Below are 14,585 nucleotides of genomic sequence, written 5' to 3'. Positions count from 1 at the left end.
CTGTATCAAAAAGAGAAGAAAAGAAAAGAAATATAAATCACATGAGCTACTCAGAGAACTGTATGAACTGGAATAAGCTCACACATGGAAGTCCACGGCTGCAGGTCTGCCATGCAGTGAGCAATGCGGAAATGCGGTCATTCAGTTTCTTATGATGCACTTGATTTGTGTGCACTTTGCCAAGACCCTTCCCCTTGCGTGATGCACTGCAGCACTGTTGTGTGCGGTCAGCCAGGGAAGCAACATTGATTTTGCTTCTCTTGTGCATTTAGCACCCCGCCGGATGCTGACAGTTATTGTTGTGTTGGTTTCACTCATTCAATAAATATTTGAGTGTTTGAGCATTTGATGCCAGGCTGTTTTCTGCACTGGGGATCTAGCCGTGGACAAAGAAGACAAAAATTCCTGCCTGGGGTTGGAGCGATGGCTCAGTAGATCTCCCATGTCCAAACATGCGGATCTGAGATTGGATCCCCGACACCTACTTAAAAGTCATGTGTCTATAACCTTAACACTGCAGGCAGAGAGGTGGGTCCCCAGAGCTTGACGACTGGCCAGCCTAGCTAAATCAGTGAGTTCTGGGCTCACTGAGAAACTCTGTCTCAAACAAACAAACAAACAAACAATGAAGTGGAAAACCAGTGAGGAAGACACTCGACATGGACCTGTGTAGTCACAGGCACAGGCAGGAGTGAAATAGCTTCCAGCGCTTAGCACAACTGACTCCATGATGGAAGTACCACTCAGGCTGTAAAACTCAGCGTGCAGACAGCACCATCTGCCAAAATTGAAAGCAAAAATGTAACCCATCAAAGTCCAAAGTTCTGGGAAAGTCTCTAAGCCTACTAACCTTGCTTTTTAGCTTCTGAAATATGTCAACCCAGGATATGTTTTTTGTGCTTAAAAGGCTTGGGGTTACACTGGGATCCCAAACAGCTTGCTAATAGTGACTTTCTATTGGCTTACAGTTCTGTCCAGGCAGTCTTCTGTGGTGGACTGCACACACAAGTATGCCAGCATAAGCACATGCACAAATGTACACACACACACACACAAATATGCACGCATACATACACTACACACAGAAACACTCACAAATAAAAAAAACAGTAATTAAGAGATGTTCATTAGGGCCAGGAAAGAGTCAGGGAAGAGCACCGTTGCTCTCCCAGAGAGCCTGTATGGCAGCTCACAACCACCTGTAGCTCCGGTTTCAGGGATCTGGGGCCTTCTCTGACCTCCACGGGTAGCAGGCTCTCACATGCACGGACATTTCAGCCTAGGAAGGCAAAGACATGGGATCCCCAAAGGAACCTAGCTAGCCAAAAGTATAGCTGTTTTGGGAAACGCTGGGTTTGATGAGAAACCCTGCCTCAAAGGATGTGGTAGAAGAACCATAGAAAGATTCCTGACTGACAGACAACCCCAAGCCTCCACATGCATGCGTTTGTGTTTCGTACATACCCACTACATACATGTGCTCTCACACTGAGAACACATACACACATACACACACACACGAGGAAAAGGAAAGGCAGGCTGTCTGTGGATTGTACCTTTAATCTCACGCATATTTTCCTGTGTGGGTGCTGTGGGGAAGTCTGGAGTTGTTTGATTCTGACAGCCCCAAATTAATTTTGGCTTTTAATCTTTTTTTTAATGAATACATTTATTTATTTATTTATTTATTTATTTATTTATTTATTTATTATGTGTACAATATTCTGTCTGTATGCCTGAAGGCCAGAAGGGGGCGCCAGACTTCTTTACAGATGGTTGTGAGCCACCATGTGGATGCTGGGAATTGAACTCAGGACCTTTGGAAGAGCAGGCAATGAGCCATCTCTCCAGCCCCTGGCTTTTAACCTTTTAAAAATTTGTTAGTGTATATGCTTGCCTGCATGCATGTACACCATGTGTGTTCCTGAGGAGACCAAGAGCTGGTGTGGAGTTACAAACGGTTTAGAGCCATCCTGTGCGTTCTCTGCAGGAGCAGCAGTGCTCATAACTGCTGAGCCGTCGTCTCACTAGCCTCTTCACTTCTGTCTCCTAAAGTTAATTTTTTAGGACAATCGTATGCATGTATAAAATATATTTGGACACATTTATCTCCTGTTACCTTCTCCCGACTTCCTTTTCCCCCTACCAGTTCCCTTCTTCCTGCCTAGTGCACCCCGTTTTCAGTATGTCTGAGTGCAGGTGGTGTTTTTTGCATGAACTTAAGTGGAAGTTGACTTACCAGAACTTCCCAGTGGCTACCCCACAGAAGAAAACTGTCTCCCCAGCCCACTAGGGAATAGCTCTGGAGCACCAGGTCCATTCCTCTTCCTTTCTTTCTTTCCTGGCCAGGAGGTAAGTGGGTTTCGTGTTCCTTTATACCTCTGCCATGATATGCTGCTCTAGCATAAGCCCAAAACTTTGGGAACTTTCAGCTGTGGCCTGGAGCCTCCAAAACTGAGAGCCCCAAACAAACCTTTCTCTTTCTAGGTTGCACATTGTGGGTATTTTCTTATTATGACAGAAAACTAACCAATACAGACGTCCAGAGGCCCAGAGTCCGCTAAGCAAGACTTCTGCTGTAAGGTATATTCCCATTGTGGAAAACGAGTACCCCCCAGCCAGACACTTCCTCTGAAATGAAACAACAGCCGGAAGCCTCACATCTGATCTTAGGTTTCTGAAGCATCACCAGACAGAAACTCTTGGTCTTTCTCCAATCCCAAACTTGTTCTGCCCATGGTGGGATTCCAGGAACCCAATCTTTGTGTGTGGTGGTGGTGGGGGGGTGTTTCGAGACAGGGTTTCTCTGTGGCTTTGGAGCCTGCACTGGAACTAGCTCTTATAGACCAGGCTGGCCTGAACTCACAGAGATCCACCTGCCTCTGCCTCCCAAGTGCTGGGATTAAAGGCGTGCGCCACCACCGCCCGGCCAGGAACCCCATCTTGAGATAAGGATTCACATTGCCCACCTGACACACGAAGTGCTCCCAGGAGGAACTGGTAACCAAGACAGAAGGGCAAGAGGCAATGTGAACACAGCCCTAGTCCCTTAGAGGGTAGCATCAGCCTAACCTTCAGGGGAGCTCGATGGTGCAATTACATTTTAGGATTTGTCTATCTGGGAGGATATCGGGCTGTCACCTACACCAGGTAATCATCGGTTGTGGGTGGAAAAAGCAAATTCTGGGCGTCTGTTTCGTTTTTCCGAGACAATAGCTTGTTATATAGCCCATGCTGAGCTGACCAGGCTATCTGTAAATTTAACTGAAACTCAAGACCGAAATTCATTCAGTTAAACGATTGAATTGATGAATGGGCAGCTGGGGAAGCTGCGCAGAAGGCTGCGTCGTGATCCAAGCTCGCAGAGGAGCTGAGTACCGTTTGCTTCACTCTGCTCGCGGCCCCCGCTGGAATGCTGAGTGCCCGGGAAGGCGGCGGAAATGAGCCCGCTCCACAACTCTCCAGCCGAGTGTTTACTTAATTAGGGCCTGTATCCCGAGGCTCGTTTGTGTTTAACTGTCCGCCTAATGGCTTCGTCTGGCTCCGCGCCGGCGCAGGGAACTTTGGGGGCGAGGAATAGGTCGGGCCGCCCTGTCCCCTCTGGGCCAGAGTCGTTGAGCAACTCGTGCCAGCACCTAGGACTCAGCAAGCGTCCCCAGCAGGAGCGCTAAGCCACTAGCTAGCTGCCTTGGGCTTTTCCCGCAAGTTGCCTCCACCCACCACAGCTGCTGGGACTGCGCAGATCACTGAAGATCCCAGAGATGGCAGATGCCAGGTACCCTCAGCCGTGAAATTGAAGGATTCCGACACTGCTCATTCTCTTAGTTATGGAAATGGGGGTGTTGGCTAGGAGAGGAACGGCTGGCAGGAAAGCCAAATGGTCCGCATCTCTAATAATGACAACACTGGGCCCTTGCTCTGTGCCAACAACGAGTTCAGCGTTTTTAACACATTAATCTGTTTAATCCTCATGTGCACATATTCACTTAATCCTAATACAGCCGAGTACAGTATATGGGGATGGGGGTGAGGGTGGGGTGTGTTCATGTATGTGAGTAGAGGTCAAGGTGCATGGCCGCAGGATAACCTGCAAGGTAGCAGTCCTATCTTTCACCTTGTTTGAGACAGGTTTTCTGTTGTTTGACGCCATAAACCGGGCTAGCTAGCCTGATAGCTTCCCATCCTCCTCCCAGTCCTCCATAGGAGATTATAGATGGGCTACTGTTTTCCATATTACATAGGTCCTGGGGATTTGAACATAGGACTTTACCAAAGCACATTACTCACTGAGCTGTCTTCTCTATTCTTATTCTTCTTCTTCTTATTATTATGTATACAATAATCTGTCTGCGTGTATCCCCGCAGGCCAGAAGAGATCACAGACCTCATTACAGATGGTTGCAAGCCATCACATGGTTCCTGGGAATTGAACTCAGGACCTTTGGAAGAGCAATGCTCTTAACCTCTGAGCCATCTCTCCAGCCCCCCCCCTTCTCTATTCTACCCACCTGTTTTTGAAGCACTGGCTCACTATGTAGTGCAAGCTGTTCTTGAACTTGCAGTAATCATCTTGTCCCCCATCCCGTGTTGGGATTAAAGGCATAGAACACCACTCCCAGCTCTAGTACAGTACTTTAGAGGGTATCAAAATAGTTCCATACACCAATGGATAGATAAGGATTCCATCTCAGTAAGAGGTGGGATCCAAGCCTGAATCCCACCCAGTGGAGCAAGTAGCACCCAGTGCTTGCCTGATTGTGTCACAAGTTCTGTTGCTCAGTCAGAGACTTGTGGTAAGAAGGACAGGTAGATTCAGGCATCATCCTGGGGTTCTCTGGAGAGCAATGGGGGGTGGAGAGAGTTCAGAGAAAAAAAAAAAGTTTGATTGGTTCCGACCGCTCAGCTCCAGAGTGGAGGCTGCAGCTCAGTGGAGCACTTGCTGGGTGTGTGCAAGGCCTTGTGTTTAGTCTCTGGCACGGCACAGGCTGAGGGGCAGGGCAGGATGGGCTGACTCTACAGGGAAAGGACAAGGAGAAGGGCAGTTGGAACCTATGCCTGCCCAGGGACTTGTGTGCCCCAGTGTGCCTCAAGGACAGCCATTCTTGTCCAGGAAAGTAGAAAGAGCAACATAGAGCAAGCAGGGAAGCTGTCTTCTAAGGGACAAGCATTACACACCACGTAGTTTTCAGATTATAGACAGGATTTCAGACTAATAAAAGGTACATTTAAAATTGCCATTATTGGGCCAGGTGGTGGTTGCACTCCAGGGGCTGAGACAGGCAGATCTCTGTCTGGTCTACAAAAGCCAATTCCAGGACAGCTAGGGCTGTTACACAGAGAAACCCTGTCTCAAAAAACCAATCAATCAGGAAACAAACAAATAAATAAATTTGCCATTATTGGGACTGGGGCTGTAGTTCAGCTGATAAACTGCTTGTCTGGCATGTGTGAAACCTTGGGTTCAATTTCCTTGAACAACTAAACCAGGCATGGGAATACATGCCTGAAATCCTAGTACTAGGAAGGTAGAGGTGGGAGATTCAGAAGTTCAAGGCCATTCCCAGTTGTATATTGAGTTTAAAGACCAGCCAGAGATACATTAGATTCTTAAAAATCGTCGTGTCAAATCTTTAATGCCAGCAGTTCAGATACTGAGATGGAAAGTATAACAAAACAAAACCCCCAATCGACTCCATGAATTCAAGGCCAGCCTGAGAATACAGTGTGAGATTCTACTTAAAAAAAAAAAAAAAAGGAGGGCAACAGAGATGGCTTAGCAGCAAGACTCTTTCTGCACAATCCTGATGCCCTAAGTTCAAACTCCAGAACTAAGGAGAGAACCGACTCTGCAAGGTCCTCCTCTGACCTGGCCCATAGACACATATAACAATAATAGATACAATAAAATCTCCATTTTTTGTATTTAACATCAAATTGAGGAAACATTTCAAGGGGGAAGAAAGCATTTTTATTGCGGGTGCTGGAAATAACGGGGCTAATAACTTATAACCGTCTCCCTACCTCAAGCCCTTTGAAGTTACTATGGCTTCCAAACTCTGGGGCTTTCTCTGCTTGCTTCCTACCATTTGTTCAGCCGCAAACGGAAGTAACTATTCTCTCAAACGTATATCAGATCGTGTACCGCGGTCCTTTGAGACCTCGATGCCAGTTTCAAATCCCCAACGCTCCCAAAGGGCTCGCGTGGGAGGTGGAGAACGTGGCAGAGGGCAGACCCCGCAGTAGCTGGTGTGAAGACACGCCTTGCCTCCATCAAAGCTTTGAACACAACGCCTCCGGCAGCATGAATGGGAAGCCTCTGTTTTTTGTCGGGTTTCAGACGCGTCTCCACTTTTTTTTTTTTTTTCCGTTGTAGTTGCCAGCAATGGAATATTTGTCTTCTCGTGCTACAGGGGCTGAGGTGGAGTCGATTGGGGGTTTTGTTTTGTTATACTATTTTCCAGAGAAACCAGAACCCTGCAAGAGCTACGGGATACCTTTCAGGACTAGTTCCAAAATAGCAGGGAGGTCGCCGGAGGGAACCAGGGCGGGGTCCACAGGGGCTTCGCGATTGCCTCCCGCTGGCTAGCCTCGGCTCCACCTGCGAGGGGGCGTGACCTTGTGACGTTGGACCAATCAGCGGCTACCTGAGCGCACCTGGCCTCCTCCCGCGGGCTCTAGTGAGCCGCGGTGCTCAAAACTGTTCCAGGCACTTTAGTCCTACCGTCGCGGCAGCCTCTTCACTTCCCTCCAGTCATGGGACTCCTTAGTGGGTCTCTCGCTCTGCTTCTCCTGCTTCAGGTACCACAGTGCCTTGCACTAGTCCTAACCCAGATTGCTCCCTGGAGAGCGGGCGGGGTTCTCACGCTGAGGGCGTCGGGCGGGGGCGGGGGGCACGGACCTCAGGGCTGTGTTTCTTGGCGCCAAGGATGTTACGGGGTCCCACCTAGGACTCTCAGGGATGGTGCAGAACCGGGGACGCCTGTGACTCAGCCCCCCTCTTAACCCTTCTGCTCTCAGACGCAGATTTGCTGGCTACCAAGCGTGGCCTCCGAACCCTACCCGGTGCACTTCGGGGAGGCTGAAGTGACCTTGGAGGCGGGAGGAACTGATCTGGAGCCCAGCCAAACGCTGGGGAAAGGTAAGACCCTCCTGGAGCCAGCGGAAGATCACACTTGGTCGGCTTTGCTGTGACCCTCCGGTGAGGTATCTGGACCAGAGCTGGGGATGTCTGGAGCCACCTCACATCCTGGGAAGGCGCAGAAAGTGGTTCCCGGGCTGGGCTGGGCTCGAGAAGGCTGAGCAACGGTGCACCTACCCGAGTCCAGCTCTTCCTTGCGCAGCAGCCGCTGCTTGTCTTGACCTCCTAGTGCCTGGTGGCTGAGCCCCTCACCCAGCCCCGACGTGGAAAACATCTCCCGCGCCGGCCACAGCCGAGGAATGCGCAGTGCACATTCCTCCCAAAACCCCCGCGCAGGTGTGGGGATGAGCGGTGCCCCGGGCAGCCCCCTTCGCCCTTCTCGGGCCCCCTTTGTGAACCGTGCTTTGTGTCTCCGACAGACAGACCGGGTCTGTTTCTTTTCTCTGGGCTGCCCTCCCCACCCCCCTTCTTCCCGGGCTGGAATGCACTCTTAACCCTGCCCTTCCCGGAGGGCCTGAGCCCCTGCAGTCTGCCTGCGAATGGCCTGGCACACCTGGGCAGAGGCCATCACGCACAGGGGACACACTAGGTCCCACACTCCAAGCATCCTGGTAGTAGGATGTTAGATCACTTGAGTCACAGGGTAGGGGGGGGTGGGGGAGGGCGCATCTGTGTCCCAAGCCGGAGGAGTCTGAGTAAACGATCAAAGCACATTTTGATCTTTCAGTTGCGCTTTTCTCCATTCAAATTTAAAAAAAAAAAAAAAAAAAAAAACTTGAAAGTAGACGGTCATTTTGGTGCTGAGAACCCGTGTGCCATGAGACCCGAGCATCTACCAGCTGGTGGGGGCTCCTGACTAGAGAGGACAATGGGCTTTTCTCTGTAGATCAGACCGACGTTGTTAAGCCAGGAGTAACTCGGGATTCTTGAGTGAAGTTCCAGAGGACTTTTGCATGCATTTTTTTCTGGGGAGGGGATCTATAGTTTAAACGACTTTCAGAACATTTACCACCTAGCATTTTTAAGTGCTTCCATCAAACGCTCACCCTCCGTACACATGTCCACAGTCTGAAGATGGGGGTGTCACAGCTTAAGGGCAGAATGACTCTCCTTTGTGTCTCCACAAAAAGTGAGGCCCTTGAGTCTATAGAACTCCTTAAACAAACAAAAAACTTTGTTTAAATAACTCTGAAGATTGACAAAATAATTAACACCCCGGCTAGGCAAGGTTCCTTAAAGGCTTGGCTGTAGGGAGCCCGAGACCAGGCATTAAGAGGCCATGCCTCATAAACTTTAAAATTCTTGCACATGGCTTTATTACTGGCGGGCTAAGAAACTGCAACTGAGCCAACCTGTAAAAATGTTAACTTGGGCAGGGCCCCAAATCCAATTCCGGCTCCCCGAGGAAGCACTATGGCTCACCAGACCTCTGCCAAATCCACCTCCCCGCCCCCAACAGCGCATTCTCGGCTGTATTCCGAGAGCAGGTATGGCTTTGAGTTGTGAGTGTCTTATCTTCCTTACCAAAGCAAAAAATATATATCAGATTACCTGTCACTTTACTTGGCTCCAGGTTGTGGACAAGTGCTGATCAGGTTTTTGATTACGTGATTGAGTTGGCCAGTGCTTCCTGGTGATGTCACGAATTTTAAAACTTTTTTTTCCTAAGGAAATGTTGCTTTCTCGAATGTCTGGTTTATGGTCATGAAAACGGTAGGTTTGTGCCAAGAACACACCTGGTTTATAAAACAAAGAGTGGGCTAATGTGCTTAGCACACCTTGACTTCCCTGGAAATGGGAAGTCACTCTGGGTTCTAAGTAAGAAAAGCTCCTGGGCCCATATGGTGCTAGGAAGTTGAGACTCTTCAAACTGGATGGCATGCTTGTAGTCCCGGCTACCCCAGAAGCTGGGACAGGATCCCTTGGCCCTGGGAATTCACGGCCAACAAAGAAAAGGTAGCAAAATCCTCTCTCAAAAAAAAAAAATAGTTTTGTGTGGTCGTACACGCCTTTAATCATCACTCAGGAGGCAGAGGCAGGTGATCTCTGAGTTAGAGTCCAACCTGGTCTACAGAGCCAGTTCCAGGACAGTCAAGGCAACACAGTTAAGACCCTATCTCAAAAAACAAAACAACAATATTTATTATTTGTGACCAGGGTGTATTCAGGAGTCTATTCTCTCCTTTCTCCGTGGTTTTCCCAAGATTGAACTCAAGTTTTCAGATGTGCTCAGCAAACTTTTTCACCTGCTGAGTCAATTGAGTACCCTATCTATGTGTGTGTGCACACACACATCTGCATGAATGTTTGTGCACCACACATGTGCCCACAGAGGCCAGGAGAGGGCATCAGTCCTCTGGAACTGAAGGTACAGGGCTCGTAAGCCACCTGATATGAGTGCTAGGAACTGAACCCAAGTCCTCTCCGGGAGCGACTACCTGTCTGAATCACTGGGCCATCTCTCCAGCCCAGGATTCCATCTCTTAAAGAAGGTAAATAAGAAGAGTTGTGGGTATAGCTCAGTGGCAGATGAGGCCTTGAGTTTGATCCTTAACACGCAAAACTAATTTTTTACAATTTATTTAGCCTTATTTTATGTGCCTTAGTATGAGGGCCTCAGATCCCCTGGAACTTTTGCAGACAGCGTGAGCTGCCTTGTGGGTGCTGGGAATTGAACCTGGATCCTCTGGAAGAAGAGCCAGTGCTCTCAACCACTGATCTCTCTCTCTCCAGCCCCTGCAAAACTAAATTTTAAAATTTTAAATAAATGAAACTCCCAAACAACACCAAAAATAGATGCCTCATTCTTCAGTATATTTCCTCAAGGTCCTCACCTGCTGAGAAGCTTCTACTTCAGTACCACCACCCTAGTCCCCCTTCTTAAAACATCAACGTCCTTGGATCTGACAAGGTTGAAGGGGTTATCCTGCGGGTACATACAAACCCCTCAAGTTTGGCCAGGCAAACAATACTTTCCATATTACAATCCCTCTTTGCCCCTGGGTTATGGATATTATAAGCGGCTGTGAAGTCGAGCTCAAAAGAAAGATCTGGTATAATTAGCACCTTGTTTGTGTGTCTACCTTCCTCTTCAAAGCCCTTGCACAGCTCTGAGCTTGCTTTACCCTCCAAACATTCCCTTGAAGCAGGGAAGGTGAATATTAAATACTTTGAGGTCTTAATCTCAGTGCTGGGACTTGAGAAACCCCATAGCCAGACCCTGCCAGAGGTTTAAAGGTGGAGAGACAAAAGAGTGGCTTCCTCGGTTTAATTTGTTCGAAAGTTCAGGAACATCTTTGAGGCTCCCAGACAGAACTTTACTTCCTGTTACCCACCCAAGGCCCAGGAGGTCTGCTGGAAGAAATCAAGACAGTCTTTGTGAAGGTCAGTCTATTTTTTGCCCACCCCCCCATCCCATCCCATTTTTTAAGATAGGGTCTCATTATGTAGTCCTGGCTAGCCTGGACCTGTGTAGATCAGGCTGACTTTGGACTCAAGAGAGATTGTCCTGCCTCTGCCATACCCGGCTGGCCAACCCATTTTACAACAGGAATTCTAGGGGTTGTGGTTTTACCACAGTCATTGTTGCAGCCCCCAGCTAGAACTTGAAGAATTTTCTGACTCCCTGTTGTGTGGGAGGCATAATCAGAATGAATGCTGGATCTCGAATCTCACAGCCACCAGTCACAGTCCCTATTCCCGTGAGTTCGTAGTCTTTTGCTTGTTTGGTTGGTTTGTTGTTGTTTTGGCTGTGAGCCTAGCCTTTAATGTCTGAGCCTTCTCTTCAGCCCTGTTTGTTCGGTTTTGGTTTTTGTTTTTGTTTTTTAAGACAGGATCTCACTATGTAACCCTCACTGGCCTGGAATTCACTATTTAGACCAGGCTGGCCTCCAACTCACAGAGACCCACCCGCTCTACCTCTGCCTCCTGAATGCTGGGATTAAAGGCATATGCCACCATGCCCAGATAGTCAGATTTTCTTACTGTAGGATTTTTCCAGAAACACTTCTCCACAGGATTCAGTCCCTCGGGGTCCTAGTATTAAGTTAATCTGGAGGGGAGAGAACAGGGGTGTTGTCCTCTTCCGGCCCATCCTGATGGGGCCTGTGTGACCTGAGAGCTAAGACAAAGGAAAGAGGAGGGAACTCGTGAGGTAGGAGTGTAGTAGTCAGAGGTGAGGAGCCACGGCCACCTACCCATCCTTGATGTTGAGCAGTGGAGAGAAACAGCTTCATGACATTGATCAGAGACACTCAGGCCCTAATTGGGACCCCCTCAGCAGTATTGACCAATTCTTAGGAAGCCTTTGGGTAAGACAGGAAACTAACCATAGGAAGCTTTCACTAATGAACGTGACTGAGCTTGGGTTAGTTTCAAGATGGTTGTGTTTAGCTCAGCTATCGGTATAAAAACCCTACCTTTAGTTTGGAGTTATAGGCCATCCTTTCCGCATACATGTAGCCGAGATCTGAATGTTTCAGGGTCTGTTTTAGAAGTTTATCTAACAATGAATGAATATAAGTCCCTGCCTTTAGGAAGCTTACAGTCTGGTGTGAGCTATTCTTTAGTGCTATGGTTGCCTGGCAAAGCAGGTGATAGTACCTTCCCCTTAGATGTAAAATGGAGTCACTGGGGCAGAATCAGCAGAGAGTCCAGAATGTAAGTCCTAGTTGGCTGCTTCCATAGCCCAACGGGATTCTGTAGTGCCCCATAAATCTGCCTCTGAGGAATGAAGGGTAGGGAACTGGGGTTTGGAGCCCAGCCAGCTGCCTTCCTCGCTTAGCAGGGGGGAGGGCTGGTTGCTGAAGACTGCCCTCTGTCACCTTCCATTGTATCAGGGGAGCAGGTCTCAAACCTCTAGTCACCTCCTCTCCTAGCACTGTGTTCCTAGGTTACCCAGAGTGTTCTCACCTCCCTACTGCACCAGGAGGAAGGTGTCGCTTTTGAAGGACGGTGAGCAGCTAGGGTCAGAAGCTGAAGTTCTGTGAAACACGTGAAGTGGGCCGTGAGAGGAGGGGAGAAGGTGCCTGCCAAGATCAGGGAGGCTTCTGTCCTGATGCCAGACAGTCTGTGTTAGGAGACTGATGTTGAAGAGTAACTTCTGTTGAGGGCCGGAGAGGTGGCAGCTCATTTAGGGCACTTGTCTCCAAGCACAGTGACCCGAATTTGATCTCTGGGACTCACGTGGTGGAAAGAGATGCAGCCATTCGCGCAGGTTGTCCTCTGACCGCCATATGCATTCCAGGAAAACTGGCTTTCCCTCCTTCCCTTGCCATAGCTAACTAAATAAACATGATTTATTTATCATTTATCTTTTGGTTTTCGAGACAAAGTTTCTCTGTGTAGTCCTGGCTGTCCTGGAACTCACACTGTAGACCAGGCTGGCCTCGAACTCAGAGAGATCTGCCTGTCTTTGCCTCCCAAGTGCAGGGATTTAGAGCATGCATCATCAGCACCTGGCAAATAAATGTAATTTTAAGAAAAGAATAAATATGTTGAGATAAGTGCCAAATTAATTAGCTTACTGGCATCACCAGCTTAAAATGCCCATGTACCTAGCACACAGACCAAGAAATGGCATCACTGGTAACTTAGATGCCCCTTGCCTTCCAGCTACCCTTCTCTCAAGGTAACTACTATTCTGACTTCTGATACCCCAGATTAACCTGCCTGCATTAGAACATTATGTATAGTCATGTAGTCATATAGTACTCTCCCAGCAACCCCAGCACCCAGGAACTAATGGCAGAAAGATCAGAAATTCTAGATCACCCTCAGCCTAGGATATTTAAGAACTTGTCTCAAAAAAAAAAAAAACCAAAAACAAACAACCAGGGGGCTGGAGAGATGGCTCAGAGGTTAAGAGCACTGACTGCTCTTCCAGAGGTCCTGAGTTCAATTCCCAGCAACCACATGGTGGCTCACAGCCATCTATAATGAGATCTGGTGCCCCCTTCGGGCTTGCAGGCACACATGGAAGGAATGCTATACACATAATATAATAAATAAATAAATATTTAAAAAAAAAACAGATGGGCCAATGAGATGGCTCAGCAGATAGACACCTACTGCCAAACCTGAGTTTAGTTCCTGGAACCTACATGGTGGAGAGCAAGAATTGGTTCTTGAAAGTTGTCCTCTCTCCTGCATGTGTGTGCGTGTGCTGTGATTCTCTCTCTCTCTCTCTCTCTCTCTCTCTCTCTCTCTCTCTCTCTCTCTCTCACTCACACACACACACACACACACACACACACACACACACACACAAACTAAATAAAAAGCAAATAGAAACAGACAGGAAAGATCGTATAAACTGGGAATGGTGGTGATGCATGACTGTAATTCCAGCACAGAAGAGAAAGAAGGCAGGAGAGTCTTGAGTTCAAGGCTAGCATGGGCTACATTGTAAGAGCTTGTGTTAAAGGAAAGAAAGATATGAAATGAACTATCTGCTCTTGGGCCTGGCTTCTTTCGTTGCCCATGTTGAGATCTTCATCGTGATTCTGGGTGTGAGGGCAGTTGAGTCTCACTGTTTTATCCCACTGTGTGACCATCTGTGGTTCCGCAAGGCTGTCAATGGCCATTTGAGTAGTTTTGGCTATTAGTAACAGTACTCTGTACAACACACACACACACACACACACACACACGGTTCCTGCAGGGACTCTAAAGTGCATACTATGCAGGTTCTTTGCCACTAAGCTACACCCCCGTCTTCCCTCATGAACATCCTTTAATCTTTTTGAGACAGGTTCTCATAATGTTGCCCTGGCATACATGGAACTCACATAGACTGAGCTGACTTTGAACTCTCGGAGATTTACCTACCTTAGCCTCCCAAGTGCTGGGACTAAAGATGTGTATCATCATACCCAGCCCATGAGATTTTTGTTCTCATCTTCTTCTGAACCTGTGTCCCTTTCTGAACACATTTGCTGGGTTAACCCTGGGTCTCCTGTGCAGCCCAGTACTGTATGGTATTGTATCAAGTGAATAGCTGTCCTCTGTCCTAAGATAGATGCTGTCTTTTGGATGCTGTTACCTCCTAGACTGGTTTCTCATATGGCCAAGTGCTAAGGACACAGCAGGTTTTTAGTGTGCATTTGGTCCTTTGCCTTGGGGAGACTCTCATCCTGTTTGCTGTTAAGTTAAAGGTTGTTCCTTTTCCCCAAAATAGGAAGGAAGCCTGTCTTAGTCACTGTTTTATTTCTGTGAAGAGACACCATTACCAAGGCAGTTTCTAGAAGAAAACATTTAATTAGGGTCTTTCTTAGGATCTCAGAGGGTTAGTTCATGACCATCATGGTGGGGAGTGTGAGGGCACACAGGCATGAACAGCTGATCCACCAACAGGAGGCAGAGAGAGACTGGGCCTGGTGTGACCCACCCCCAGTGACACCCTCCTCCAACAAGACCACACCTCCTGATCCTTCCTAAACTGTCCACC

General features: G+C 48.2%; 1 protein-coding gene across 2 annotated transcripts in view; it reads left to right on the top strand.

Moving 5' to 3' along the window:
• Window positions 1-6,390: 6,390 nt before the first annotated feature.
• The window catches only part of Cdh3 (cadherin 3), a 46,843-nt gene continuing 38,648 nt past the window's right edge, over window positions 6,391-14,585 (top strand). The window contains exons 1-2 of one of the 2 annotated variants that reach the window (XM_050144345.1): window positions 6,391-6,798; window positions 7,018-7,138. In XM_050144345.1, the coding sequence (XP_050000302.1) occupies window positions 6,754-6,798; window positions 7,018-7,138 (166 nt within the window). In that variant the 5' untranslated portion in view covers window positions 6,391-6,753. The remainder of the gene's footprint in view (window positions 6,799-7,017; window positions 7,139-14,585) is intronic. The other variant, XM_050144344.1, reaches the window with a different exon arrangement.

Source organism: Alexandromys fortis, unplaced genomic scaffold (assembly GCF_014885135.2).
Source record: "Alexandromys fortis isolate MF-2015 unplaced genomic scaffold, M_Fortis_MF-2015_v1.1 scaffold_1, whole genome shotgun sequence".
Lineage (NCBI taxonomy): Eukaryota > Metazoa > Chordata > Mammalia > Rodentia > Cricetidae > Alexandromys > Alexandromys fortis.
The sequence above is the reverse complement of the archived record's forward strand: the minus strand, read 5'-3'. Positions and strand labels throughout refer to the sequence as shown.